This window comes from Botrytis porri (genome assembly GCF_014898465.1).
Source record: "Botrytis porri strain MUCL 3234 chromosome Unknown BPOR_007, whole genome shotgun sequence".
NCBI lineage: Eukaryota > Fungi > Ascomycota > Leotiomycetes > Helotiales > Sclerotiniaceae > Botrytis > Botrytis porri.
The window spans coordinates 1,875,264-1,902,952 of record NW_024066081.1 but is presented as its reverse complement, the minus strand read 5'-3'; the positions used below and the strand labels follow the sequence as shown (position 1 = coordinate 1,902,952).

Below are 27,689 nucleotides of genomic sequence, written 5' to 3'. Positions count from 1 at the left end.
CGAAAACAGACATGGAAACAGGGAGTAAAGTTATTCATGGAAACATCTTGAGATCGTCGGATCGACTGTCTGTTCTGGCTTGATAGTAGATGAATCCCTTTCTTTATTTCTTGAATATCCGCTTCCGAAAATCCACACTTGAACCGACTAGAAACCCTCCAATATTTGTGTTCATCACATCTTTTGGATCATAATTACTCATCGCAATCTAGACCTCTGATTTTCGATGTTCGAAGATGGAACTTTTGTTCGCAGACTCCGGACCGACAGATATGTTTCCAGTCTCGCTTAAGTCGCCCGCATTCCTCAGCATGCCGAACTCGGGCATTGCCGCATGCAATTCTCGGGTCTTCAATGAAATTTCGCTATGCCTTTTTACGTGTGCAAATTTTTGTTTCTTTTGCTCTGTAAAGAGCGAATTTCTGTAGTTTACTTCGTATCCCCGCGCCCTCCATACGCCTACACCCTTTCTCCCGTCAAAATATCCTCCTACCTTCCTACGATTCCCTCTTGGCTACCTACTCCCTTCGTTGGCTTATCGCAATTGGAAGTATCCAGCAAATTTCTTAATGATTGGATACCATGAAATTTAGAATAACAAATCAACGAAACGGTAAAAGAACAACTCGTGTCTTCCTCTAAGGGGCATTATTTTAAGCAGCTCTTAATTAGTTTTCTATATATTTAGAGTAGGCAGTAGCTTAGTGATCGTTTTAAGTACATTAGGATTATGAATTAAACCTCAAGAAGTAATTTGAAAAAAAGAAAAAGAATAGATAGTTGAAAATAAGAAAGACCAAAAGTGTTGAGAAATCGGAATTTATGCGAGATAGTATTCACGAAAACCACCCAACGTATGACCGCGATCGAATAAATACCCACATCATGCAAATCATATACCAGTAGTTCCATGAATAATCTAGATGCAACCACAAGAAAATAGTAGTGTCGCAAAATTTCACCATTTAGCACTCTCTAAACCGCGCTCATCGTTCCAGACCACGCATTCGGAATGTGATATTTCTTCATATCACAATCAACTCATTCTACATCCGCATTCCACACAGATCTAAACTTAGCTATATTCTCAAACCAATTGTTGAGCACTGTGTCTATTATAGCGGTGCAGAGTTTTTTATTGCTGAATTTAATACACAAAGAGACAGCCCCAAATTTTGCTCGCGCGCTTGATGTTGTCATCAGCCACATTATCTTTCTCGTACGGATCAATTTTTGGGCGATGAATTCAGAATCAAATTCCTTCCCTAGAACATTTGAAATCTAGAATTATGAGCTGAATTTGAACTTTCAAATCAACAGAATCTAGAACATTGAGGGCTTGGAAGCTGTAGACCTTCTCAAATCCTAATAATCAGAACATTAGAACATTTAAATCACTTAAAACATCTAAATTACCTAAAACTTTCAATTTGATATCTAATTTACTGTTTAAACCTCAACATTCTCGAATAAGAAGGTTGGACCGCCAGGAATTGCTTGCTCAGCCATGTTTGGCAAAGTACCATACTCCTTTTCCTCACCACCCTCAGCTGGGACAATAACACCCTTCTTTGCGCCCTCCTCACCATCTACAATAACCAATTCTATAACCGACAGTCCAGCCGCCTTTTTAAGGCCAGCTACCATGTTCTTGAGTATTGTCTTCTCGTCGAAGGCCAACTTTCTCTCAAACACTTGCTCTGGGGCCTCACCACTTTGCAATCTCCTCTTTAAGACTTGTACAAAAGGCATAGCCTTCTTCATTTCACCCATCTTAGCAATCTTTCCATTCAGTTCCTTGTCATTGGCAGTCTTTGTCTCTGGGTTCCAAGACTCGCGAACAAGATCGATATACTTTTGTTGCCAAACAGGGAATTTAGCGGCAGAGAAAATAGTAAGCTTCTTGGGTTTCTTGAGATCGTATCCGATGTCCTTTCCTTTCGCCTTCTTCTTTTGTTGAGCAGCTTCTGCAGAAGTAATGTTCGAAGATGTAGAGCGGACGTACTCGCGAGCAGCACTGAGAGCTGGAATTGAAGCTGGAACGTCAGGGTAAAGGGCCTTTTGAATGGTAGTGGGTTTGTGGAGGACCTCGAGCCAGATATATTCAGACCAATGAGGAGCAATGACAGCGAGAAGAAGAGCTTGAAGCTCGATATATTGAAAGATGAGATCTCTATGCATCTTGATTCCGGCAGCGATGCTGGCTTCACGGTAGAAGTCACGAGCGCCTGTGAAGTCATACAAAGCCAATTTGAGGGCAAGTTTGTAGTCTGTTGCTTCGTAATGTTGACGGCATTCGTGAACAATAGCATTCATTTCGTTCTCGAAGAGCGCATCAAGGAAATCATTCTTCTCTCCAGTACGAAGGTTATTTTGATCCTTGACCATGTCTTCACACCATTCTCGAAGGGTGTAAAGACGAAGAACATTGTTATCGGCAACGTCTTCCTCGAAATTGGCATCTGCAACTCCATCTCCTGCATCAGCTAACGCGATACGACTGGCATCTGCACCATATTTGTTGATCATGTCAAATAATGTCATGAAGTTGCCAGTAGATTTACTCATCTTCTCTCCGTTCAAGAGCAAGTGGCCATTGGCGCGAACACCCTTTGGCCAGTACTCTGGAGGGAATATGGCAATATGAATGTAAAGGAAGAAAGTGAGATGGTTAGGAATAAGATCTTTTCCTGATACTCTAAGGTCAAGTGGATACCAATACTCGAATTCTCTTCTCATGGACTCGAGAGTCTCCTTTGGAATCTTGCTCTCGTTCAAGATTTCATCGCTGATATTCCGACGAGCAAAGACATAATCCCAAATCTCGTCTGTCATCTGCTCTGCTTTGATTCCAGCAAGACCTTGAGTCTTACCGAAGATATCGTTGTGAAGATAGTGAGCAATGGTGTAGTATGCCATATAAATGGTACTGTCGCTCAAACTTTCTACCAAAAAATGAGGATCCCAGGGAAGTTTCGATCCAAGACCATAAGTTCTAGCACAGGCCCATTGATTGAGCCAGTTGAGGACACCTTCAAATCCATTTTTGGTCTCTTGCGAGTAAGTGTTCAAACCAGAATCAACGTGTGCGAGGGCCTCCTTTCTCCAGGAGTCCTCTCCATAGTCAAGATACCATTGATCCATTAATGCAACACAGCAATCATCTCCAGATCGACTGGTGACCTTTCGCTCGGGTTCTGAGTATGCAAAGCCCTCACCAGCATCGATAATTTGCTTTCTGACCTTAGGTTTGGCAACTTCGACCTTCTCTCCCTTGAACTCTCCAAATGTCATAATACCTTGATAGTAACCCTCCTTGTAAGCAAGCTCTTTTGCCTCTTCCAATTTTGTCTTGTCCTTTGGTGAGGCAATCTTGAGCTTCTTCACCAAGAACGGCGCACACATATCCCCAAATGAAGGCGTATTGATGACAGAAATAATTTCTAATTCGGCCCATTCTTTTTTGATACCATAATACTCCGCCTTCTTCGCGAGATCCATAATAGTCGCATAATCATCTGGACTGTCAGATGGTACACATGTGACAACTCCAGTACCTTTGGTAGGAAGGACTGACTCCATAGGAAGTATCCTGATACCATCCTTGTGTACAGAGAGAGGAGCTTTAACTAAGGTTCCAACACATGCTGAACCAACAATCTCTGCAACCTTGTCGACTTTACCATTTTCGGTGAAAATATCTTGATACGACATATTTTTTGCCGCGCGATCGGTAATTACGAAGTATTCCTTTTCTGAAACTTTGAAAACACCATACGTAATCTTAGGTCCGACAAAACAACAGTTTTGACCATACATCGTCTCTGGTCTAAGAGTAGCGGGTACGAAGAAAATATCTGCATCCGCTGGGACCTTGTCCTTAATAGCAGCTTCGGCTTCTGATGACCATTCCAAGACCTTCAATTTCATGGCTAAATAATCTTGTGGGCCAACGCCCTCTCCGTCACTTCGATCGTGGTCCATGCATGGTTGTCCGTCCTTTGGTGAGTAAATTGTGTATCTCTTTCCGAACTTAATTTTCTTCAGCTCCTTGAGGCGATTCATCTGCCATCGAACAAAAGCATCGTAATATGGGTTGGCGTCAGTTGTAACGAACGATCTCCTCCAATCAATACGTGCTCCAAAATTCGTAAGGTCTCGTTTACACAAAGGAGAAAAGTAGGCACCCCAGTAATGTGGATCTGCGAATTGGTGGATGTCTTCCAATGGAATGCCTAATGCCCCCATAATTTGGAATTGATACTTCATCTTGACAACTTTTGCGGCAGCCTTCCCTTTTTTCGCGGTGAACTTAGTGACGTCTTCGTGATGGGTGGCTGGTGTAGGGGTATTTGTCTTCTCTTCCAGAACCTCTTCCTCCTTGTAGTTTTCAAAGTTCTTTCCGAAAAGCTGGATCTCCTTAACAAGCTTGTCTGCGGCTGCTTTGATAGGTAAACCAGTCAAATGAAAACCCATAGGGAACAGAGTTCTCTTTCCTTGCATACGTGCAAAACCTGCAGTAAACTCGATCTTACTGACGGTGAAACTGTGACCAGCGTGAAGAGTGCCGTTCATGTAAGGATATGCCATGGTACCAAAGAATTTAGGGTGCTGTTCGCGCAACTCTGCGGCGGAGACAGAGTGGAGGGGAACTTCGGAAGTTGAAGGAGCATCTGGTTGAAAGACACCATCCTTTTCCCATTGCGCTTGGTACTTCCTCTCGATTGCGATAAGTTTGTCTCTCTTCTCAGTCTAAAAGGTTTCGTGGTTAGTAACTATTTTATATCAACCAATTGAGGGGTACTTACGCCTTTCAACTCCTTGGTTTTGGAGATTGTGGCATTCTCCAAAGCCTTCGCAGTGGCTTCAACAGCTGCCATGATTGCGATATTGGAATTTTACCCTTTCAATATCCTCTCTGCAGAGTATATGCTGTTGCTTTAGAAGTTTCACTGAGTCAGAGAGACCGCACTGAAGTTCGGTTCACCCACCAACTGAGAAATTGCAGGCTGGTGGGATGTTTATGCATAGATGCCTAAGGCCATAACAATTACAGTCTCGTCCAGCTTCAAGTGATGCTTGAATCGATTTTATATTCATTACATCAACAAGAATGTTCCGCACACTTGTTAGACGTGCTGCCCAGCAGACCCGGTTAGAGCTACCGTACGACCCGAATGCAAATCCTTATAAGGCGAAAAGACTATGGCCTCCCGACTTCTCAAAATTATCACAAAAGCATCAATTCCGACTTGAACGAAGATACAAAAGGAGAACGAAGCTCAAGTGGGCGAGACCGAGATGGACAAAAGGTGTTAAAGTCGCACAACTGAGTTCCATTCTATGTGGGTAGACTTTGAGAGGGTACATCAGATTACAGAATGCTGATATATGGGAAATAGTTGTGATAGTATATGGAGTACTCTTCGCGGATTGGAATAAGGACAACTTGGTTCACGATGGGACACCATTTCAAGGAGTACGATACCTATGCATTGAATAAACACATGAAATATTGACGAATCGTAGGTTCGGGAATGGTTTTTTGGACTTACAGGATCACTGTGGTCGAAAGATCAAGTCCACAAACGTGTAGATCAAGCCGAAGATGTATCACCTGTAGCAAAGAATAGCACCTGAAGCACAGTTCATATTTTCGAAGCTATGTTAGAACGTCTTGATATTGTATGATTTGTAGTAGTGTCTTCTCGGCGTGGAGGCGTTAAATACTAATGGGCTGGAAGTGTACATGATGCATGAACCAGAAATCTTTCCTCAAGATATCCTTGCTCTCTCTTCAGTCCTTCATAGATCTCGTTTACTCGAGAATACTCTTATGTAACCTTGAATCATCATGATATGATGGGAGCACAGCTTGGTGATGTTATATGTGTAACCAAAAGAGCAATGTGGTGACAACATTTGGGGCTCTTTTGTGCTCATAACTAGTAGATGTGAGGCTTGTGTCATTCCAGCTGACGAATCGACTTGGTGTTGAGAGTGTTGGAATGCTCTCTACAATTGCCCTCCAGTGTGTTCCTCGCTGCAGCCTTCGATCAAGTACTTCTGCAACCTTGTGATCTTGCGAATGATGGGCGTTCTCTTATTGTGGTTGGTTGTAGGTGTAACCAAAACAGTCGCTAGCTTTCACCGGGTAGCCCAGGCAAAATTCCCGCCCATTCCCATACCTCCTAATGCCCCGCCCCTTCCTTCATTCAAGGGTCTCTTTGCTACCTTTCCCTGTGCCTTCACCCCTTCCACAACTCTCTCTAACTGTGTCTCAATAACAACACCGCCTACAATCATCTCGCTCAAAGCTGCATGCAGCGTCTCAAAATTGAAAATCAAATCTAGTTCGCATACATTCTCAAACAAGCGATCGAGTGCCTCCACATATACTTGTATCAGATCAATAAGAGCAAGTGGGGATTCAGTAGATGTTGAAATAATGATGAAGTATAGTGTCGCATAATGACGATATGTGACCAGGGAAGGGATGTCGTTATGAGGAGAGGAGTCTGTTTTGGATGTGGAGGAGGAGGCGAGAAGAGGCGGAAGCGGAAGGAAATTGCAAGAGCCCGCAGGACGATTAGAGACGAGTGTGAATATTTCTGAAATAAGTCGCTGTTGGACTGATGTTTCCTATTGGGGCTGTTAGTAAAGATTGTTCGGAGGATGGCGAGTGGCTGATACTCACTAGTTGTGTGTAGAATTTTGTAAGCCGTGGTTGCCCAGCATTGTTGAAGACAAGAACTGCGTTGATCATCTTTGAGTGCAAGTATACTAAGAAACAAATGAGTTTGATATTTGCTAAGAATTATGCTGAAAGCCGACAAAAGAAAGGCTGAACACGATGCAGGTGATAGGACCGTGGTGTAGAAATCCCGATATGTCAATGAAGCGAATAAACGTGGGGTAGCTTAGCTCAAAGCTTAATTCCATCGAGCTCTGTGCGACCGATCTGTTTATGAACCCCTACGAAGTATTAATAGGTATTTACCCACACACCATTCCATGTATCATCCTCTTCTGTCCTACAAATCATTCCGCTCAAACATAAAAATGACTCGCACATTCCTCGCAAAGATTCTTCGCGGTGCGCCCCGCCAATGTGGCACCTCTCGAAATTTCCTCGTGCGCGGTCGAGCATTTCCAACCATTCGATCAGGTGTTGTCTACCAAACCTTCCGCCCTATCACAATTTCAAACAAAGTAGGCAAAGGGTTGTCCCCAGAATCTGAGGATCCTAAACCCAAGATACTGGAAAGCAATCCAGAACCAAAACAAGCTGCTGAGCTCAGCCAAGAACAATACAATGAGTTATCGGATAAGTATATGGATATGATGGTTGAGAAGTTAGAGGAGTTACAAGAGGAGAGGGAAGATGTTGATGTCGAATACAGCGTATGTTTCTACTTGGGCTCAACGCCTTGTATGAGGTGCTTTCTCGGAACTAACTGAGATCTCTATATAGGCTGGAGTTCTTACACTCTCATTTCCACCCATCGGCACCTATGTCATCAACAAGCAGCCACCAAATAAACAAATTTGGCTTTCTTCTCCTACATCCGGACCAAAGCGCTATGATTTCGTAATCACGAGTGAGGGTCAAGATTCAAAAGAAGGCACAGGATCAGGGGAGTGGATATACTTGAGAGATGGATCGTCTTTGAATGAACTGCTGTTGAATGAGGTCGGCGTCGATTTATCAAGTTCATACACTCCTGATATTCCAGGAGATGAGTGATTACCTTAGGCATTGGAAACAGATCTACGGATGGATCTCGCGAACATTTCTTGCAAATGGTGGGCTCTAAATCGGACATCAACCTGGCGTTTTCTGGCAGTGGCATTTTTACGACTTGAGAATCATGAATATACGGAACCAATGAGACGTTGAAGTGGCATTTTAATTTGGACATTGCATAATGGTAATGGACACAGTCTAAATTTCTGACTATCTGCTTATTATAGACACAATACAGCTTCTCCAAGAAATCTAACTCTCTTTACTTCTTGTTGCCTGTGACCTCGGCTTGATCCAATCTGGTTCTATTCTTGCGGTAGTAATTCTTCGCAGAATGACGCTGGACTAGACGCTCATCGTTGGGTGCGAATAATATTTTAGGAAGTATTTCCATTCTCACTTTCACGTATCCCTCAATCATCCTAGCTTCCAGCAAAACTTCCTTTCTTGGGGCGATGCATGATGTGTATAGACTCGGATCACAAACCTACTCAAGTCGCAATCGTCACCTGAGGGCCACCTTGATCTCCTTCCGGCTTTGGTAAATTATCCTACGTCGCACAAGGATTAGCACATAATTCAAGAATATCTTTCACATAAGAGAAGCCATGATATAATATCTATCATATTGGCTTCGAGCAATATCACCCGTCCGAAGAAGTGAAACTTACCACCTCAAAAATAACTTTTATCATCAAACTACAACTTGGGCAGACTCCAATGTCTTCGCCATCTCTCAAATCAGCAATACCGATTTCAAATCGATCGCCACATGGACATGGATAATGATAGATTTGTAGGACTGGATCATAAGTCATATCCTCGATCTCGATTTCATCGTAAATATTTTCGGCCATATTTTCTTTTGCTTTGCAATGATATCCAAAGTGTAGAGTTGCTCGTGTGTTTTTTGAATGTGTAGGATTAATTTTCTCTGAGGGGTTTCCAACGTGTAGGTAATGATGGCGGGGATTATAAAATTGACAAAGAGAAAAATGGTGGTTAACTTATCGGATTAATATTAGGTAATCAATCGTTCGGGGGCTCGGACTTTAAAAAATTAAGCCCACGCTCTAGCTAGTCTCCGACTAACCGGGATTGCTTAGACTTTCAACTGTTGGTTTCTGCTTCTACTAGAATTACAAAGGTTACCTATCTTATGATACAACACAATGCCCAATGCTCAAGCCACTCTGGGTTCTAGATGCTTTGGGCGGCTGTGTCTTTCAAAGCAAGGTCAGATTTTACAATGTCACGAAGTTCCTCATATCATCAAATTCTCTGCGTCTTATTGGGCATCCTTTTTATAGACATTGCTGTGCTAGTTATTTCTTACTTGCCTTGCTGCCAAATCTTCATCTGATGCCCACCAAAGAGTTCGATGTCAAAGTTTGTTATCGACGCCGATCTGAAATGGGTCGGATAGGTCTTATAAACCGACATAGCTCAGATGCAGAATATACACCAGCTGGTGCAAAGTCATCCAAGTCTGGCAAGCTTTTGAGCGTATCCTTGGTAGGTAAAAGGAAACCATGCAAGTGCAACCATTACCGAATGAGCAATCGAAACTTTCGTAGATAGATGAGATGAGAGCTTCCTGAAGGTAGGAAGTTCAACTTATTCTTTCATTCGTCATTTGCCCGGTTAATCCCCCCTTGATATTGATCTCACTACGAAGTATTGTCTGATATGCAGTACGCCACTTATGACCCTGGCATGATTACCTATATATCGCACGCCCTTTCGTTACGACCCCAGAAGATTGCCTATTCCCATGTCCAGCCCTGTCAGCGGCCAACCGTTGCGGTCTGAGTCGCAGACCTCAGCCATTTCAAAGTGGGTTCGAGGGGAAGTCTTCGGTACATTGGCATTTAACTTCAAATATTATACCAGTCCTCGCATGCTTTTCAAGATTTATAGTTTCATGAACTATTTATTCGCCGTCTCCAATCGACAATGTCCGAAATGTCAGATTATGTCAGAAAAAGAGCTTCCAAGCCTAAAGTCAGATCAGGTTGCGTAACTTGCAAGTAGGGTCTATCAATACTTTCTTTAGAGCACAATGTTGACTTGATACACCTAGATTTCGAAGACTCAAATGCGATGAAGGGAAACCAGCTTGTTTTCGATGTTCTAATTCCGGGATTCGATGTCGTGGTTATACTACACAAGCACCAATGTCATCGAAAAAGAAAGAAACTGTTCGACAAAGCCTAGTTCCTATACGTCCGGCACCACCAACTCTACCGAATCATGAACCCTCTTACCTAAGTCTCAGTGAGCAAGAATGGCTATACTTTCAAGACTTTACATCTGCGACTTCTACCGATCTATATGGTATGATCGCGGACACAACACGACGTACAGCTAGATCGATCGAGTCATTCTTTTGGACCGAAGTCGTTCTCCAGGAAAGCGTTTCCACGCCATGTATCCGTCATGGAATTGTCGCTGTTTCTGCTCTCACGCGGAGCTTTCAGATTGACACTACCAGCTCACAACAAATTCAAGATCATGAACAGTTCGCTCTTAAACAGTACGGCAAAGCATTGCAGTCAACGAGAGACTTCATAGCAGATACAAGAAGTACAGCTGAACGTTCAAGAACACTCTTTATTGCCGCTACCATACTAGCCCACTTTGATTGCTTCTATGGAAATCGAGATCTAGCAACTTCTCATATGCAATGTGCCCGATCATTGCTTACGAAAGAGACCTCAAAACTCCTAGATCACAGATTCGTTAGTGTCTTAATGAGTCTCGATAGTGTCAACTACTCCACTATGGGCTTTGAATCTGAATTCTCTTATCGCCAAGCCATATTTGGAAAAGAGCAGATCTATATCCCAGAATTCTTCTCTAGTGTAGAGGAAGCAGTCAAAACTCGAAGTATACTCGTCACAAGAGCCAACAATCTCTATATAGAGATGTTCAAATATAGATTCACGCCAAGAAGAAAAATCCCTCGCTCGGCCATCAAGCTAAGAGACTATCATGTAGCACAATTAAGACAATGGGATAATGTCTTCCGTCGATCTACGTGGATGTCCGATTGCAAACTTGATATTACTGGACATCCAGTGCTAAGGCCAGAATCATTGAGGATGCGAATATTGATTAGTATCATCAAGCTTGCCACAAGTCTCAACGAACCGCAATCGGTCACGGACGAGCTCCTGGAGCCGTTTCAGTATATTGTCTCTTACACGCGAGATATAATAGACTATGAGAAATATATTTCGCGAAGTACTTTTTATCTTTCCTGGTAGTATTTCATGATATGCTCACTGATTTCACAGGCAAATCATCTTTTAATTTCGACATTCGCACCACGATACCATTATTCGAAGTCGCATTGTACTGCCGCAATTCGCCGGCATTGCGTGGTGAAGCATTGAGACTGCTACTTTCTTCTCATCGGCGAGAGGGTGCATGGGATAGCCGTGTGATTGCAAGAATCGCTATATGGAAAATGGCTCTCGAAAGACCAGGGATGGATGAATCTGGAACGATTTGTGAAAATGCAAGATACTATGGAGAGTCTTTCGAGGTCGATCGATGGACTAAAGAAATTCGAGTTACCTGCAGGCAGAATGATGAAAGTTTACCTGAGGGCTACCGAATAGTGACAGACGTACTCAATATGGGGAAACAGCAGATGAGCTCTTTCGCTCGAGTCTAGACCAGGTTACACCTTCGATTTCCTCGCCATAATATCTTAATTACTATCTCTTCTGAGATTGTTTTCTTGGATACGCGCAGATCTATCAATAATGTTCATGCAAATAAATTTTGCAATCATCTCAAGAAGCCTTAATCCCGCTTTCAGTCGTTGCCATTAATTCCATCTGGATTACATGCACAGTCCATGAACTTCAGATAGCTTGCTCGATTCCCTAATCAAAAGGGAAGATATTGTCAGCATGACATCCAGAACAAGCCAATATTACTGCGTTTGTCTTATCAGCCACTTGAAAGCTGTCAAGGTTACATTTTAGCAAAAAGCAAGGGGTAATGATAAACATTATATTCGCGGATTAAATGGGGAGGGGAGTTATAGCAAACAAGATATTTCGCGTGCTCAAGATTATCAGCGCCGTTTTGTTCGGCTATGTGTTACTAGCTGTTGGGATTTGATAGAAGAAAACAGTAATTAGCCCTACCCGTCGCGAATCTGTCGGTAGCAGTCGCTAAAGCCTGGTATGGGCATCCACCACGCACCAAGATCGCTTCTGCGTACGACTTTGTGGATTAGAGAAACTTAGGCTTAGCATAGTCAGACGCCAAAAGTTCCATACAAATTTAGAATCACCATGGTGTTATCGACAGGGGCCATAACTCCCACCTGTACTTCGTACATCGTAAGAACTTTGATACGTCAGCTTACGAGTGATCTTTCTTCATTGTGCACGTATCCCATTGTGTAGGATTTACTTGTCTACATTGCCGCCAGACGCGCCACATTTTGTGCTATTCAAAGGAAAAAAAAGGATCTGGATATAGCAGATCCCAATACACACCCTATAGACGCTTGATGAAGTAATTCCTCGGTATGACAAAAAAAGTTCATAAAAGAGAAGTTTTTTCGGGACCGAGCGATCTTCCTATCTTTCAAAAGCCTGGAAAACCAATCTAAGTCTTTCATTCTGCAATCTCTGATCTGCAATTCTAGCATTTGTAACACAAATGCAGTCATTTTCACATTGTGATGCTCGCTTATTGGCATACCAGGTTCTCATACGCCTCTTACGCGAAGACTGAGATGTGTCGATGGCCAACTCCACAATAAATTGTATCGACACGGCATGTAAACGGGTGTGATGAGAGTCCGTGGCACTAGCCAAATGAACACAGAAATTGCAATATAGCCAATCATCCTTCGATCTAAATCAAGCCAGTCGCCCCCAACTAAGAAGCTCAAATAAATTGTGCAAGATCTGAAGGGATTATTAAAACTACCACTTAAAAATCCTGTACCACCAGGAACAAGAGTGATATTGCTGACATCCGAATTCGAATTCATCGGCATGCCGATGGCTGCATTTGGATGTGAACTACGGGCGTGTCGAAAGTTCACGCCGTAGCTGATCGTTACATCCAACTGGCATCACTGATGACTCGAATATCACGTTCCATTACAAGTGGAGCTCATGTGAAGTACTTGTCAGCAGTGGGTCTTATAGAGGGCCTCTTTCAACAAACCGTTTCATGTGGTAGCTTTATCACTGCTGAATAAACTGGCAGATGTATTTATAACGTGGATCCTCGCTCTTGATGTCCAAGTTGTAACTATCAGACCACCAATGCGGACCCGGTAGTCTGGTTCACCTATTGAGTACCGAGTTTTGAGTTGAGATGTTTAACTATTCCCATTTTCGTATTCGTTCCCGCCCTTGGCCACGTTGTCAAATAGGCCCCCACTTCGTCAGCGCTTCCGGTTAAATCGGACTGGTAATCCGGTTGAAGATGTATCTGGGGTTGAAAATATCACCTCGAGGTACTCCTAGCAGAACAACGGGTTTCTACAAGTTAGGGCTCTCTTCGTCACTACCGTGTTGAAGATTTATTTCTTGTGTATGTAATGACATCCAGTTTTGTTTCTGAATTGGATGAGAAACTTTGTGCTTTTCCTTCCAGTTCTTAATCGTCTGCTTTTAACTCCTGGATCCTTCCTTTGAATTTTCTCTGGGGTAGTATTGACCCCCTCCCCTTCTCAGTATCCCGTACCCCTTGCATATTATTTCCTTCATTATTTACACATTCAAAAGAGGCCATGTCTAACAGCAGGCAGCAGCTACACTGATTATTGAGTTGCAATCTTTTGATGGATGCACACAAAATGTCGCTGTCGATGGCATGCTGCGAAATGAGATTGGATGATACAGTATGATTGTCTGGATTGCGTTGATACCGATAGTTTGGTTCAACATGCAATAGGACACAGTTACGGACGTGAACCTTGATTCGACATGCGATCGATCTAAAAATACTTTGCAGTTGGTCGAGAATTGGCCTGCTCGGCAACAGCCCCCATGATTCGGTGTGGTGATACATTTCTTACCATAGAATGCTGGTCTTCGAGTTTAAGTAATGTACAACATACACTGAGGTCACGTCGTTGAATCACCAGGAGTTGTGTAAACTATCTGACGCAATCACACACAATCTCATCACATTTGATTTCTTGCTATATTTACAAACAGCATGGAAGAATAGAAGTCTTCAATCGTTAACCAAGCTGAATCAAGGGATATTCGCACACTGTATCATCTATTTCCAACTGTCGCAAGTCTTGAAAAGAAGCAGTTAATGTCAAAGCTCTCGTAGATCCTGCTTAGACTCGACATGTCTGTGGGCTGTATTTTGTCCTACAAAACGGCTATCACAGTAGCGAAAGCTGCACATGCAGTTGGAATATCGGTCTTTCCCGTGAGCCATGTTATGTACATATATCATTTCTAAGGTCTCAATGTTCTGGGCCCCTATACCAAGACTTTTCAATCCTCTGTTCAACATGTTCGCATGCCCTTCAGGCAACAGTACATGGTACCTACCTTCAATTTTGTATCAATTGTATTTATCATTGTACTCTTAGGTCAGCAATTTCGAACATGCGGAGAACCCTGCGCCTGCACTTTCCAATTGTTCCAGTCAATTCTAGAATCTTACATTTCTCATTTCTTTTCCAGGGGTAATTGTGTGGCAATGCAGAATCCAAAATGATCCTACATCTTCGTACTTGGGCCAATATTTTCACTTGATATCCAGCAGACAGAACAACATAGGACACCTAGAGCTACGCACACTTGCCAACCGAAAATTGTAAGTGCAGCCGATGTCACGCCAAGTTCCTGACGATCTCTTAATTCCGCGCTGCTATTTGTAAACTTCCAACGAGGCCCATAAAACGTGCGTTTGGGGTTGACAGCATTAAAGGGACCAATATCTCACTGCTTGAAAATAGATTCAGAAGATTGGTGGGTTTGTCGTATTGGTTACACAGCCTTGTACTTCCATCTCGTGTAACATGAAACATAAGTCATCAATACGGCGTACAGAAATAACCGCTACACCTCGGTTATTCTTGAGGTTAAGCCCTGTGTTACTTGCGCAGATAAGCAGACGAAAGTCGTAGAGTCTGGAAGCGCTTTCCTTTTTAAATCGTTATATAAATTGAAAATCGGAAACTGTGATTATTTCTAGTGCGGCTTCTGATTTTTTGGTACCTTTTCATTGATCGATCTGATTATTTCTGTACACGAGTCAATACATATTAAGAATTGATCAGGGAGTTAGAAAACTGTTTGGGTTGTAAAATTTGAGGTGAAAGAGATCTTACGATGGTTCCTTTTCGTGTATGTTCTGATAGATGTCATATATTAATTCGGAGGATAGCTCCTGCTAGTTCTATGCACACTGCGCACTTCCATCATGTAGTCATCAATGGTGCCCATGCATCTCCCTACTCGCCATTGAAATCTCCGCCATTACCCTACAGCCTCACTCCGAAGTCTTTGCAGTCTCGTCCCAGCAACTCTAAGTTTTGCCCCCTCGACATTTTGGTGGATTCTTACTTGCCATTTCTCCCTCCTGAATCCCATGTAATAACTACTGTCAGTTTCTCAAGCTATATGTGGCAATTATTATCGTTTGAGTGCGGCGACAATGCTGCAGTTGTATTCTACAGAGACGAAGATGTAGACGTCGAAAAAAGACTTCTTGCTGAATCAGGGAAATTGGGTAAGAAGTCACAGCTGGAATTAAAGTTGGCATAGCGGTTCTACTGTATAAAGGAATCTTATCTGGAGATGTATTGTTCAAGACTCTGTGTACCGCATATCAATCCCACGACACTGAAGTAAGGAAAGGTTAATATATATCTTAGCAGGTAGTAGGAAGTGCGGAATGACAGTGATGTGGGATAATACTACATGTTTATTGGTCGGCATGAGAAGCCGTTATTAAAGAAGACGAGATCGCGAACCGCAGAGATAGATAATCAGCTGAATTTTCGCTTCGGATGTGAATGAAAACTCTGGGCGGTAGATGATGCGTGATGCGTGATTGAATAGTTCCGCGGATTAGAGGTGAAATGAATATTTATCGTTCTGTTCACGGGTTCAAGGGATTGATCTGTAATAGTATAAGTTTATGATACAAGTTTTATAACAACGTGCGTGTATGTGTGTATGAATTCCATCGATGGGACGGTGTAAGTTTAGCCTTAACCAAATTTGATTTCTTGAGGGTCGATAACGATCGTGTGGTGTAGAATCATGAAGTTATTGAGTCTGAGGTTTCTTGGAATACTGGTTAAAAACGAAGGGCATAGTTCCTTTTACTGGGGATACAAGTCACAGCATAATTTAGGATTCAGAAGGCTTCGATATCAATGTACTTCACAATCAGCAGAAGCTGGTTTGAAACCGTGTAACATCATTGAAATTGGTTTGTAGTTGTGATACACTGTCTGTCGAGAGCCCCAAACTACATTCGCAAAACTCTCATATGAGAAAGCATCAGTCTAGATACCACTTCCACCCGTCGTTGAAATATGTGAGTAAATAGCCGCCGTCGTGGACTACTGCATGACAATGTTGGAGAAAGAAACTAGCGTACGTCAGTGTACAGGAACCTTGGCATTCGAATTTCAGATTTTGAGATTGAGAAAACAGGTGCAATCGACTTACCAATTGAAAGATCGTGGTACAAGCCATACCGAGCTTTGGAAATTCTCATCTGATACTGGAATCTAGAAATCGTGAATGTGATAAGCTTGAAAGCCGATTGCGGCTACTGTAATCCGAAGCTCTACCAGTTTTCATACTCCTCGTCCCATGGAAGTTCTTTGTCTATGATTTTCGCGCAAAGAAAATAATCTTGGAACCTTCCTTGACCTGCTCCAAGTTTAGAAGGATCAAGGATTAGGTTACTAGCCAATACCTTATTTATAGCCTCATCGATTTCCTTACTAATGTGTTTATCGTAAATACGCCGAAAATAAACGGCGAGTGACGAGGAGTAGTGGATCGCAACAAGACGTAGCTCGGAATACCTTGTATCGTTTGGCTGAAAGTCTGTCATAAATTTCGCTAAATTAAAATTTGCTGTAACGAGTTTGTCGCAGATACTTCCATATGCAGCGAGAACTCGAATTCGAAGATCCATATCATCTTCTGATATGCAGGGGTTCCTTTTCCACCGACCAGCAACATGAATCATGCATTCCCTGTACAGAGTTCGATTTCTGAGTTGGTAGGCAATCTTCAGAAGAGAGCCAGCATTATCAGGTATTAGCTCGATGAATTTCGGGCTTCGGAAGAATACTGTATCCAATGACCTTGAAACGACTGGCAGCGCACCATAAAATCCGCAACCTTGGCTAGAAAGTTGATATCATAAAAACTGTTGAGTGTGAAGGATTTCCCGTACATGCAATCAGTCATATGTTTAACAGCAATGTACCAATGATCAGATCCGGTGTCGACAGGCTTATCACCTCTGCCCTCAACCTGACAGTGGTTTCATTAGCCTCAATTCAAAAGCGAGATGTGAAATTCGAGGATTTGTCCAATTTGCAGCGATCAAGAGAATGAAGTTGGTTGGGGTAAACTAACTTTGGATGCGACTTCGAGGCTTGGAACATCGTCAGAAGTATCTTGAATGGTAACGTATTCGTATTTGAAGGTTGCATTCGCAGAAGAGGGGGTTTTGTCTGCTGAGTCGAGGAATTTTCTGAAATAAACCGAACCAAGCTTCAACATCAATGAATGGCAATGGATCTCATGGCTGAATACACGGAGCTTGACGTCGACTTTATGTCCAGGTAGCTTGTGGACTTCGGCCATCTTGAATTCGAGTGATCTTGGAGAGTTGATATGGAGCGAAAGTGTTGTTAATTAACTTTCGAGCGCGAAAGTGTAAAGGAAGGTTACATCCATTTTACCCCTCATTGCGAGACCAATGGGGGCCCTTGTTGTAGACAGGGAGGTGTACAACAATGACTCCCTACTGTGATACAAGGAAACAAAATATCTGGAACAAGCAATGAGAATCGAACGCTATGTAATTCAGGGGGAAGCACGGCAATTAAAATGTCAATGAAATGTGAAGCGGGGAGCGAGGCCGAAGAGAGCGAAAAGCAACCCAACTCCATCTTCGGTATACTCGTATGCCGCATTGAATTGATATCGAACAATCTATTATTGTACTTTCGATACATCCATCGAGTGTTGAAAAGAGCAATGAAGCACCATTGTATGCTATCTTTTTGTGTATTTTTAAAGATACAAAAGTCAACCGAACCCTAGAGAGTGCTAGGGATGAAACTCACGACTAACTCATCATACATCCCCTTTACTCTTCCATCTTTTTTGTTCTTACAGTCAAGCAAAACAACCACTGTTCAACGGCTCGAACAAAGCATTGCCTGTTCAGCAACTCACCAACACCTTCTGTTGCGCATTCATTGTCGTATATCTGCACCATACTCTAACAGCCACTCGATCCCCACGAACATACTCTCCAGGCAATTATCGTACTCATCCTCACCTCTACATCTGTATAGATTGGGGCATTCCCTGTCTGTATGCATTCAGCAAGTAAGATCCGCACAACGCTTCTATTTCCACCTCTTGTAGCTCTAGTCGAGGAGGGGTAAATCCCCACGGTAGTCAGATCCTTATAAGTGATAGAATATCGCCTTATAAATTTGTATGCTGAACTATTAATCAAGACCTCTAAAACTGGAGTCTTCAAGCCATGTGTCCTAGAGAAGAATTGAGCACGGGCGATATTCCTTTCATCAGACTGGATCCTTAAGGGCAAATTGTCCAGAATTGACATCTGCTCCTCGTGGTGCTCAGTCAACTTTGTGAAAGTTCTGTGTACAATATCGGACTCGATGTTGTTCGTAAAGCCCAGAGTCAATGTAAGATCACGTGATGTGAATTATGGAAGAAAAAATTTCGCTTAATCTTAGCCTTCACACTAGCTTCTCGCACCATTTTCATTTTTGCAAAAGTTCGATTCGAAATTCTTCAAACTCTCACGACAAATTCTTCGACGACAACGATTGTAATTCGAATCCATCAGGTCAGTACTCTACCAACGTCTCAACTTCTATCTGTATTACGATCGAATATCGAGAACGAAATCGAAACCAGAATATGCGGGGAAAGAGGGCTGTCGAACAAAAAAGAACAAAAAAGATTGGGAAAAGGTGCACATTGGATAATTCAGATGGAGTGAAAACCCTTCTCCAATCGACTGCACACCATATCACATATCAATACTTCTTTCGCACATCCCCTCGGGCATTTTTGCCGTCGCATAGCTGGTTGCGCATTCGATTCCTCGAGAAGACATTTCAAATACTTGCGTTGAGAACAAAATCGTCTACATATTGGTTCAAATTTGGCTAATAATATTCATACCACAGAATTAGCAATCATGGGTATCAGCCGTGACAGCAGACATAAACGCTCCGCCTCTGGCGCCAAGCGATCCCATTACCGTGCGTAGTAGATAGCCCATATATCTTGATTGATATATGTTCCAACCTGAAAACTAAGACTTTTACAGGGAAGAAGCGCGCTTTCGAAGCCGGAAGACAAGAAGCAGGTACCCGTATCGGAACCAAGAGAATCCATCTCGTCCGTACCCGTGGTGGTAACCGCAAATTCCGTGCTCTCCGTCTCGAAGCCGGTAACTTCTCATGGGCCTCTGAGGGTATTGCCCGTAAGGTCCGTGTGATCGTTGTCGCTTTCCATCCTTCCAACAACGAGTTGGTCCGAACCAACACCCTCACCAGATCCGCCATTGTTCAAGTCGATGCTGCACCATTCAGACAATGGTACGAGGCACACTACGGTCAAAACTTGGGACGTAGACGTCAACAAAAGGCCGGTCAAGCTGTCGAGGAGCCAGACACCAAGAAGAGCAAGTCCATTGAGAAGAAGCACCACGAGAGATTCGCTGCCCAAGGAAAGGTTGACCCCGCTTTGGAGAAGCAATTCGAGGCTGGTCGTCTTTACGCCGCAGTCTCATCCAGACCTGGACAATCTGGACGTGTTGATGGATACATTTTGGAGGGTGAGGAGTTGGCTTTCTACCAACGCCAATTGAGAAAGTAAATCATCTTCTATGGGATTTGGGATGGGTTGTATTTCATTGGGATTCATGGCATGGAGTTCCTGATATGGAATCATGCGAAAAATGGTTCTCTACAATAGGCTATGATGAATTCAAAAGCAATAAGAATACCCCTTTTGCCATTTGTTCGTACAATTAAACATCTGAATACCGGTGCAACCGTGAATTTTGTGAACTGTCTATCAATGGTTCTATTTTGACATTTTTCCTCGCACAAATGCCAATTTTAAATCAGTTAATTAATCGCAATCCATCCAATGTTCGAGACAATGTTTTCGATGTTGATAAAAGCTGGGGAAATCAAAATGATCGACCTGGACCTGAATTGGCTGCAAGACCCTGGTGTAACCAAATGTAACCCATGTTCCTCCCCGCATTTCTCATCAACCTCGTGATATTTCTATTCTCAAAGGCCTTCTCCAACTTGAATCCATACTATTTCTCGTCTTTGCATGTATAACTTGCGCTCTGGAATTTGTCATTTAATAAAACGTTCGATAAGTAATAAAGACACAAAGCTGCAGCTTAGTACTGTAGGATTACAATACACCGCTTATCTTCATTTTCGGCATCATATCCTCAATCACATCCTTTGGACAACCCTTCACGCATACCAATTCTTCACATAATAATGCCCATCTCCTCTCTCGCACCACCACCTCCCGATATTCCCGGCCCCTCTTCTACATCTTCACATTCGCGCTCCCACTCGGTATCCGCTTCAGCCTCCACATCAACTCACTCTCATGCGCAAAGCAACCCCTCTACCTCTTCTCTTCCACCATTGCCCCTCTCTCCAGAAACCACTCGTCAAATAGCTGAAGCGCGCACTGCTCTCAATGTATCCATCCAGAATATCTTCACGCCTCACGAACATGCGCTAAAACTTCGAGCGCAAAACCTCCATCAGAATAGTAGCGCATTGACAAAACAGGAAAACGAATTGAAAAAAGAGATTGGGAAGCTAGGGAAAGAGGGAGACAAATTGGAAAAAGTTGTTAAGGAGGGACAAAGGAAGGTAAAGGAATTGGGGAACGTGCAAAATTGGGCGGAGGTGTTGGAGAGAGACTTTTTAGTCGTAGAGGAGGTTCTGAGATTGGTCGATGGGGAGAGTGAGGGGTGGAGCGGGAGTGAAAGTGATTGGAGTGAGTATGAGACAAATGAAGGAGGTGGAAGAGAGGGAAGTGTAGGTTCAAATGGGAGTGATGGAAGGACTGGGGGGGGTATCGACACGCTTATGACGGACGCGAATGCACAGGGCAATACTTCTGTACATGAGACAGATGGTACCCACCCCACTAGCATTGGCCAAGACAAGGGGAAAGGAAAGGAAGGAGGAAGCGGAAACACGGAACACATGGGGGCCATGGATACTGAGGAATCTTCAACATCAACGAATGTATCCAGGTCGGAGCCGTCCTCTAGTTCCATTCAAACCTCGACTTCGGGGATGAGTTGAGTGAGATGTTAGAACGAGTTAATTTGGTGTGGGCTGGGTTTGCCATGGGATTTCTTGTGTAAAGTGGAGCAATGGGAACACTCTGGTTATGGGTCATTTTATACGGTGTGTAGGTTATTTGGAGGAATATTTGGCTTTAAGAGCTATGTTGCAAAACAAGTGTCTTGAATTTTTCATACGGGCGTGCTTTTTCTCTATTATCGACTATTCTTAGTGGTTGTGTTTCATTTTATGATCGACATCAGAAATCTGCCAAGCATGCGAGCGATCTTCTTCAAGCAATCATGACACTCAGTATTTACAATCATACAAATATACATACAATGCCTCTCTATGCCAGTCATCCTCTTCTCCTCGAATTCTCTACTCCCCCCTACAAAACCTCAAAAGCATCATAAATTACCCTCCCTCCATTTCTCCCACTACTAGCAATCCCCACGACCCGATTTAACCACCCATACTTCCCCGCATCATCACATTCAAATGTGAGATTTAAGCGCATCTTGTAGTCATGAGCAGTATGTTTATCTTCTTCCCCAAGTGCCTCTAAAACATCTCGAGGACCAGTGCGTACACCGGTAGTACGCAGGTAAATGCAGTGGTTGTCATGAGTTAAAAGATTATAGCGGGTATCAAGGTGAGCTGTTTGGAGAGATTGAGAAGGTGTGTTTTGAATGGTTTCCCAGTCGCCGCCGCCGGGGAGAATGGTGCCCCGGAGATGAGGACCTTCGAAACGGCCGCCTGGATGAGGTGAGCTAGATTTCATTATTTGTGGGGGAGACAAAGGATGAGAGGGAATGAATGGGGGGGAAGGGAAGGAAGGACAAACCTTTGAAAATAACAGTAGCACGGTTGCCATGTCCTCCATCACCAATGGGATGGAATTCCTCCATATCACATTCGAGATGGAAGAGGAATTGTAGGGAGGGGGTAGGAAGGGTGTATTCTGGTCTTGACCCTGTATTTGGCTTGTTAGCATGGGGTATACAAGAATTTGACTGATGATGTGGGAGTAGTATTGGACACTGGGAAAAGGAATTGAGAAATCCCAGAACGGACGGATACTTGAGGCGAAGGAGGGGGGGAAATCAAGTGAGAAGGAAGTTGTTTTCTTACATTCTGTATTTGTCAGAGTAGATATATCATGAGCTTTTTCTACCTCGCCGGCTTGTACTCTTTTGTCTTGAGGATTTGACATAATTTCTTTTTTCCCTTAAGTATACCAAATAATAAATCCAAGAACCGAAAATCTAGAAATATGTCATTCCCAAAATCCAAATTCAACAAGAAACTCAAGAGTTGAAGCAATCATGACGTATCCCAAAGTCCCACTTAGCACATGGTCTAGATCCGTTCGTCTAGATCGGATTTCGGATGTGGCGAACGCTAAAGCTTAATGTCTATTTTTCAGGCCGAAGAGAAGCCAAGGCGGGATGGTTTCCGGATTCCGAATTTTAGCCTATGGTGGAAGGGAGAGGAGAGAGAGGGAAAAGGGGAGTCGGGACTGGGGAAGTATAATTAATATGTGCAGTTCCAGCATGGGGGAAATGAGGAGGAGTAATTTGGATTGTGAATTGGTTTTTTGTTTCATTCTGATTTTTTGAAGAATAATCACCCTAGAGCTCTCGAACAAGAATTATTTGTTCAAAGGTATCTGTATATTTCTATCATTGTGCGTGGTCCTCGAGCTATTGGCATTTATACCTATTTAGCACCGAGCTCCTCCTGCCAACAACAGGGAGAGAAGACTTTTGAGTTCGCTACCCAATATCCAAGAGTTTCATATATACCCCTAAGTCTAAATCCTTTAGCACATAAAAAAGCTTCCACCCCGTGCATCTTCTACTTCGTACTCTTGATCCTATTAAAAAAATCAGAATTAGGAGTTTCTGCATGAAAGAATTTCCAATTAATAATCCTCATGTATCTCAAAAGCATTTTCTTTGTCGGAGTCATCTTCTTATTCACGAGTCGCGGCCCTGAGATGGATATGGTATTTTAACTTGACTAGAAAGTTACGTACTCAGAATCTCAAGGCAGCATTACCCGGGCAATCATAAATCGATGATGATTCTTTCTGGAGCGGCATTCTAGAATTGCTGTAGTATGGTCGGCAAGAAATCCTGCTATTGATCTGCCGACCTAGGAGTTGGTGGTAAGAAGAAGCCGCTAGATGTGCAATGTCTGAGAAGACGGGACATACATTGGATGAGGAAGTAATGAGTTTTGTCGAATGACTGGTATGCAACGGAGTGGCATTGGGCGCAGCGGCTTGGAGGGCAGATCAGTTCTGCTTTGGGAAGCTGAATGGGAGGCAGGTTGAGTTGGATTTGCGGAAGGTCATGGAGACTGGAATGATATACAGATTCGAATGTGGATATGAGTGTAGTTAAAGTAATTGTTAATTCCGTTCCATGATCATAAAGATTGCATACTATCAAAAGAGTAATGCATAAAAGGGAGACCTCTATCGTGTTCCTCTCGGAAATCAAGAGTAAAGGCGAGTAGGACAGTTCCCTTAATAAGATCCAGCAGGGAGATAATAGTACTTACACGATCCAACTCCCAACAAAGATCTTTCAAATTGCAAAGCTTCGTAGCAAAAAAACTTCCCTAAAAAACACTCTCCAGGATACCCATAAAGGAGTAGATCGATCTATCCAACAGATTATTCTAGAAAACAAAGCCATGCCCAAAAGTCTAACACCTCACTACTCACTCTTTGCTAACTGTACACATCAACGAAGAACTCCAAACTAGTTATCGGTATACAATACGTACGTGCCATCAAAATGACATCATGCTGAGCACTCTGATGCATTACAAGTATTTTAATAACCTCATCCACTTACTCACACAACCTCAATCCCATCTATTCAAGAAGTCAAGGCTTCTCAGAATTGCAATACTGAGCATACTAGCGAAACCCTTTTCTTTAGGTTGAATGGATTCACTGTCCTACATGTAAACTAGCTTAGCATTAGTTATCAAGAGATATGTCTCCTCTTGATTCCATAGTCTTAATACAACAGTCATTATAACGCAAGCCTCCGTATACCTACAGTACGTTATATGAGAATTTCTTTTTAACAGTGACAATGCCAATCAACGAAATACAGACCCAATGACCTAGATAATACAGAATCTCAAAGAGAAACTCTCTCTCATTCTAAGAACTTCCCAAGATTCAGCACCTGATATTAGATATTAGATGATCAATCCCATCCCATCCCACCATCATCTCATCTCATCTCATCTCATTCCTCTCGTCACAAACAAGAAATCTGAAGTAAAATAAGTGACAGTCACAAATCAAACCATACCCTACAGCTTCAGACCATACTCTATACAACAAGATATCTCAAAGACAATCTACACTATAATTCATAAATCTCATCCTCCTTTTCCATATTTCCATTTCCTCCCCTTCTCTCGCATTCCATCCCAGTTCCATCCCAGTCTCCAGAATCTCTACCTACCCACTCACTATCCCCATCACAATCCAATCACTTTCCCACTTTCCCACTCACCCTCAAAACTCACCCTCAAACCCCAAACTTTCACTTCCAAAACTGACATAAAAAACCTATTGTTAATAAAGAAATCCATAGCTCGAGCCCCTAGAGCCCCTAGAGCTCCGAGATCGCTTACGTCGAAATGTGATGAAATTCAATCGAAATTTAAAGGTGAAGTTTCGAGTTTGAACTTCGGAGGTAGATTTGTCTAAGTGGGAAAGAGAGAGGTATGAATAGTGTGAGTATAGTAAATGAATATCTAGTATGTGATTGGACGATTTTATGCTAGTTGATTTCATGTCATTGATAATCATGTTTTGTTACTGTAGTGTAAGATGTTGTGATTGTTGGAGTTGGTACTAATAACAGTGTAAAAGAATACAGCTTTAATTTCTATTGACATCTACATCTAACTCACTCACTATGTTCAAGGCAATATATACCTAGATGTTTCCTCTGGAATATAATATTAGACAATACAATACCATACCATACCATACCATACCATACGATTGATCCATCACAGGTACCCAAGAAACCCAAATCCAACAACCCATCTAATGTAGTAAATACAAGAGTCCCATTCCCATCACAGCACAGCACAGTACAGTACACTACCCTCTCTTCCAGAACCGTAAATACATACCTAGTAAACCCTCCAAACAAACAATCAACTCATCACAACCCCCATGCATTCACAACCTCCCTACTATCCACCCACATTCACTCCCCTTAGACTTCTCTCTCTATCTCATTCCACACAATATCATCTCATCTCACACTCATAACCCACCCCTCAATCCAGTCATCCAAAACCTCTTACTAACCACCATCAACCTCATCTCGTAAAAACTTCTGATCATCACTGGAGCCACTCTTGTATCACCAACTAGACAGACAGGCAGACAGACAGACAGGCAGACTTGCAGACCGACCACACCTATCTTTCTATCTTTCTTTATTTCTTTCATTCTTTTATATCACTCATCCCTCCTCACCTCTCACTCATCACCCCCCAAAACCAAAAACCAACAACCATAAACAAAAGCCAGAAGAAGAAAAAAGTTCAAACCTCAAACCTCAAAAGTTCACCTCCCACTCCCCAAGTCCCCCCTCCTTGCGACATCGGGGCTCCTCCGATCAACAATCCACAAACCACCATCTCATTTTTTTGAATATAGATCCGAACTACCATTTTCGTTTCAGTTCAGTATAGACTTTGAATAAGTCCTCCCAGTTTTAATCTTGTTTATTGTTGCATCTAAACCGGCTGCTGTTCCTACTGCACTGTTTTACCATACAATACAATACAAAACAAAACGATAAATACAGCTTCAAGAACGAATTACTTCATCTCCCTCTTATTTAAATCCCGCGGTTCTTTCAAGTTTCTCACAAAAGCTTTTTGACTCTGGGAATTGAAAAGTTGGGGTTTGTTACTGCAAGCAAGCAAGCACATTACAAGTTTATACAATTTCAACATCAAAGAAGCAGAGGCGCAAGACCGATATTTCTTCTCTCTATCTACTCACCTACCTCTCTTCTCTGCTCTTTATTTACCAATCAAACCCACGTCGATTTGAACAAAAAACAAAAGATGGATCCAATCAAAGAAAATTTTCAAGGCACACCTACTCCCCACCCACCCGGCGGAAACAATGCGATGTTGAAGCGTCTCCGGGGCAGTGGATCAAGCGGTCGAAATCGACCTGGTTCTAGAGCTCGCTATGCGCACCAAAACGATGGTACTCCTACTGCACCGGCACGTCACCAAACGCCCTCTACGAATGACTTTCCACCATTGGGTTTTAATGCTATGCAGGATGGGAGTGTGTTTGGAAATGTGAGTGGAAGTACGACTATTAGACCGTCTATTACTGGTATCCTAGCCAGACCCACTGGTGGGACGAATGCAAGAGAAGGAAACAACTTGGGAGGTGGCATTGGCATGGGGATGAACCAACAAGCTATCAACCGACGAGTCTTGAGAGCGAAATCTATCTCGGCGAATTATTCCGTTCCCACTGGAGAATTCATGGGTGGTAAGAAGGGAGAAATGTCACAAGATGGAGCTGAAATCTCATCCTCCACAGGACCTCATCAATTCTCTCGTCGTGGAAACCAAGTTCCTGCTCGTTCTGACGCAAGTGGCACTTCGACACGAACTAATAGGGTTGTCGCTGCATATCAGGCTGCAAACTCCGCACCAAACCCACTTGCTATGGCACAAGCAGCGGGAACGTCCCTTACTCATCGAAGCGATGCCTATGAAGTTGGAAAGAACTTCGATCGTCTCCGAATCCAAGGTAATCATCTTGGCCTGACAACATCACTATACTTTCCCAAATCCACCGAGGACTTGGTTAAGCATCGAGAGGAGCGAAAGAATGACGCGAGGGACGAAATGAACGAGCGCATCAGAAACAAAGAGGAGGTCATGAGAATGAAGAGCGAAGGAACTTATGTCAAGGTCAAGCCTGCTTTCAGAGGAAGAGCATTCAGTGACGAATTGTCAACCGTGCTCGCTCGGAACACCATTTGGGGACATCCTAGCATGGATGAGGAGTCAACTGTACGAGCAGACTGGCCAACTTTGGCGGATCTCAAACAAGCTGGAATGAGAAAGGCGGGGCTGCCTTCTCCAAAATACAACGCTGGATATGATAACGGGATGGCGGGCGAGGAAGTTGCATCGTTCGCGATAGACAGAGTTGGATCTCGTGGAAGAAGAGCAGATGAGGACGCCGTGATTGAAGAAGAGGAAATCATGGAGATCGGCGGGATGAAGACTCTTTTCGACGCTATTGATGGATAA

The 27,689-nt window shown here is 43.0% G+C and overlaps 11 protein-coding genes across 11 annotated transcripts; 6 read left to right on the top strand and 5 right to left on the bottom strand.

Annotated features, from left to right (window-relative positions):
* Positions 1–1,397: 1,397 nt before the first annotated feature.
* On the bottom strand, positions 1,398–4,953 carry EAF01_005911 (uncharacterized protein). The gene is made up of 2 exons (XM_038914165.1): positions 4,809–4,953; positions 1,398–4,752 (listed from the first exon to the last, which is right to left on the bottom strand). Exons 1-2 carry the CDS (start codon positions 4,878–4,880, stop codon positions 1,450–1,452), a joined length of 3,375 nt encoding a protein of 1,124 aa, XP_038770614.1. The 5' UTR covers positions 4,881–4,953; the 3' UTR covers positions 1,398–1,449.
* Positions 4,954–5,113: 160 nt separating this feature from the next.
* Positions 5,114–5,640, top strand: EAF01_005910 (uncharacterized protein; the record flags this gene model as incomplete). The annotated part of the gene is made up of 3 exons (XM_038914164.1): positions 5,114–5,345; positions 5,403–5,479; positions 5,530–5,640. 3 exons carry the CDS (start codon positions 5,114–5,116, stop codon positions 5,638–5,640), a joined length of 420 nt encoding a protein of 139 aa, XP_038770613.1.
* A 507-nt stretch (positions 5,641–6,147) lies between these two features.
* On the bottom strand, positions 6,148–6,766 carry EAF01_005909 (uncharacterized protein; the record flags this gene model as incomplete). The annotated part of the gene is made up of 2 exons (XM_038914163.1): positions 6,148–6,642; positions 6,698–6,766. 2 exons carry the CDS (start codon positions 6,764–6,766, stop codon positions 6,148–6,150), a joined length of 564 nt encoding a protein of 187 aa, XP_038770612.1.
* A 296-nt stretch (positions 6,767–7,062) lies between these two features.
* Positions 7,063–7,747, top strand: EAF01_005908 (uncharacterized protein; the record flags this gene model as incomplete). The annotated part of the gene is made up of 2 exons (XM_038914162.1): positions 7,063–7,404; positions 7,475–7,747. The coding sequence occupies 2 exons, from the start codon at positions 7,063–7,065 to the stop codon at positions 7,745–7,747; spliced, it is 615 nt and encodes a 204-aa protein (XP_038770611.1).
* A 180-nt stretch (positions 7,748–7,927) lies between these two features.
* Positions 7,928–8,604, bottom strand: EAF01_005907 (uncharacterized protein; the record flags this gene model as incomplete). Its single annotated transcript, XM_038914161.1, has 2 exons — positions 7,928–8,298; positions 8,419–8,604. 2 exons carry the CDS (start codon positions 8,602–8,604, stop codon positions 8,239–8,241), a joined length of 246 nt encoding a protein of 81 aa, XP_038770610.1. The 3' UTR covers positions 7,928–8,238.
* Positions 8,605–9,703: 1,099 nt separating this feature from the next.
* EAF01_005906 (uncharacterized protein) lies at positions 9,704–11,429 on the top strand (the record flags this gene model as incomplete). The annotated part of the gene is made up of 3 exons (XM_038914160.1): positions 9,704–9,777; positions 9,831–10,993; positions 11,047–11,429. 3 exons carry the CDS (start codon positions 9,704–9,706, stop codon positions 11,427–11,429), a joined length of 1,620 nt encoding a protein of 539 aa, XP_038770609.1.
* Positions 11,430–16,558: 5,129 nt separating this feature from the next.
* Positions 16,559–17,595, bottom strand: EAF01_005905 (uncharacterized protein; the record flags this gene model as incomplete). Its single annotated transcript, XM_038914159.1, has 3 exons — positions 16,559–17,129; positions 17,180–17,259; positions 17,365–17,595. 3 exons carry the CDS (start codon positions 17,593–17,595, stop codon positions 16,559–16,561), a joined length of 882 nt encoding a protein of 293 aa, XP_038770608.1.
* Positions 17,596–19,198: 1,603 nt separating this feature from the next.
* EAF01_005904 (uncharacterized protein) lies at positions 19,199–20,042 on the top strand (the record flags this gene model as incomplete). The annotated part of the gene is made up of 2 exons (XM_038914158.1): positions 19,199–19,262; positions 19,331–20,042. The coding sequence occupies 2 exons, from the start codon at positions 19,199–19,201 to the stop codon at positions 19,879–19,881; spliced, it is 615 nt and encodes a 204-aa protein (XP_038770607.1). The 3' UTR covers positions 19,882–20,042.
* Positions 20,043–20,531: 489 nt separating this feature from the next.
* On the top strand, positions 20,532–21,359 carry EAF01_005903 (uncharacterized protein; the record flags this gene model as incomplete). Its single annotated transcript, XM_038914157.1, has 1 exon — positions 20,532–21,359. The coding sequence occupies one exon, from the start codon at positions 20,532–20,534 to the stop codon at positions 21,357–21,359; it is 828 nt and encodes a 275-aa protein (XP_038770606.1).
* A 373-nt stretch (positions 21,360–21,732) lies between these two features.
* On the bottom strand, positions 21,733–22,557 carry EAF01_005902 (uncharacterized protein; the record flags this gene model as incomplete). Its single annotated transcript, XM_038914156.1, has 3 exons — positions 21,733–22,100; positions 22,189–22,317; positions 22,476–22,557. The coding sequence occupies 3 exons, from the start codon at positions 22,555–22,557 to the stop codon at positions 21,733–21,735; spliced, it is 579 nt and encodes a 192-aa protein (XP_038770605.1).
* Positions 22,558–26,471: 3,914 nt separating this feature from the next.
* On the top strand, positions 26,472–27,689 carry EAF01_005901 (uncharacterized protein; the record flags this gene model as incomplete). The annotated part of the gene is made up of 1 exon (XM_038914155.1): positions 26,472–27,689. The coding sequence occupies one exon, from the start codon at positions 26,472–26,474 to the stop codon at positions 27,687–27,689; it is 1,218 nt and encodes a 405-aa protein (XP_038770604.1).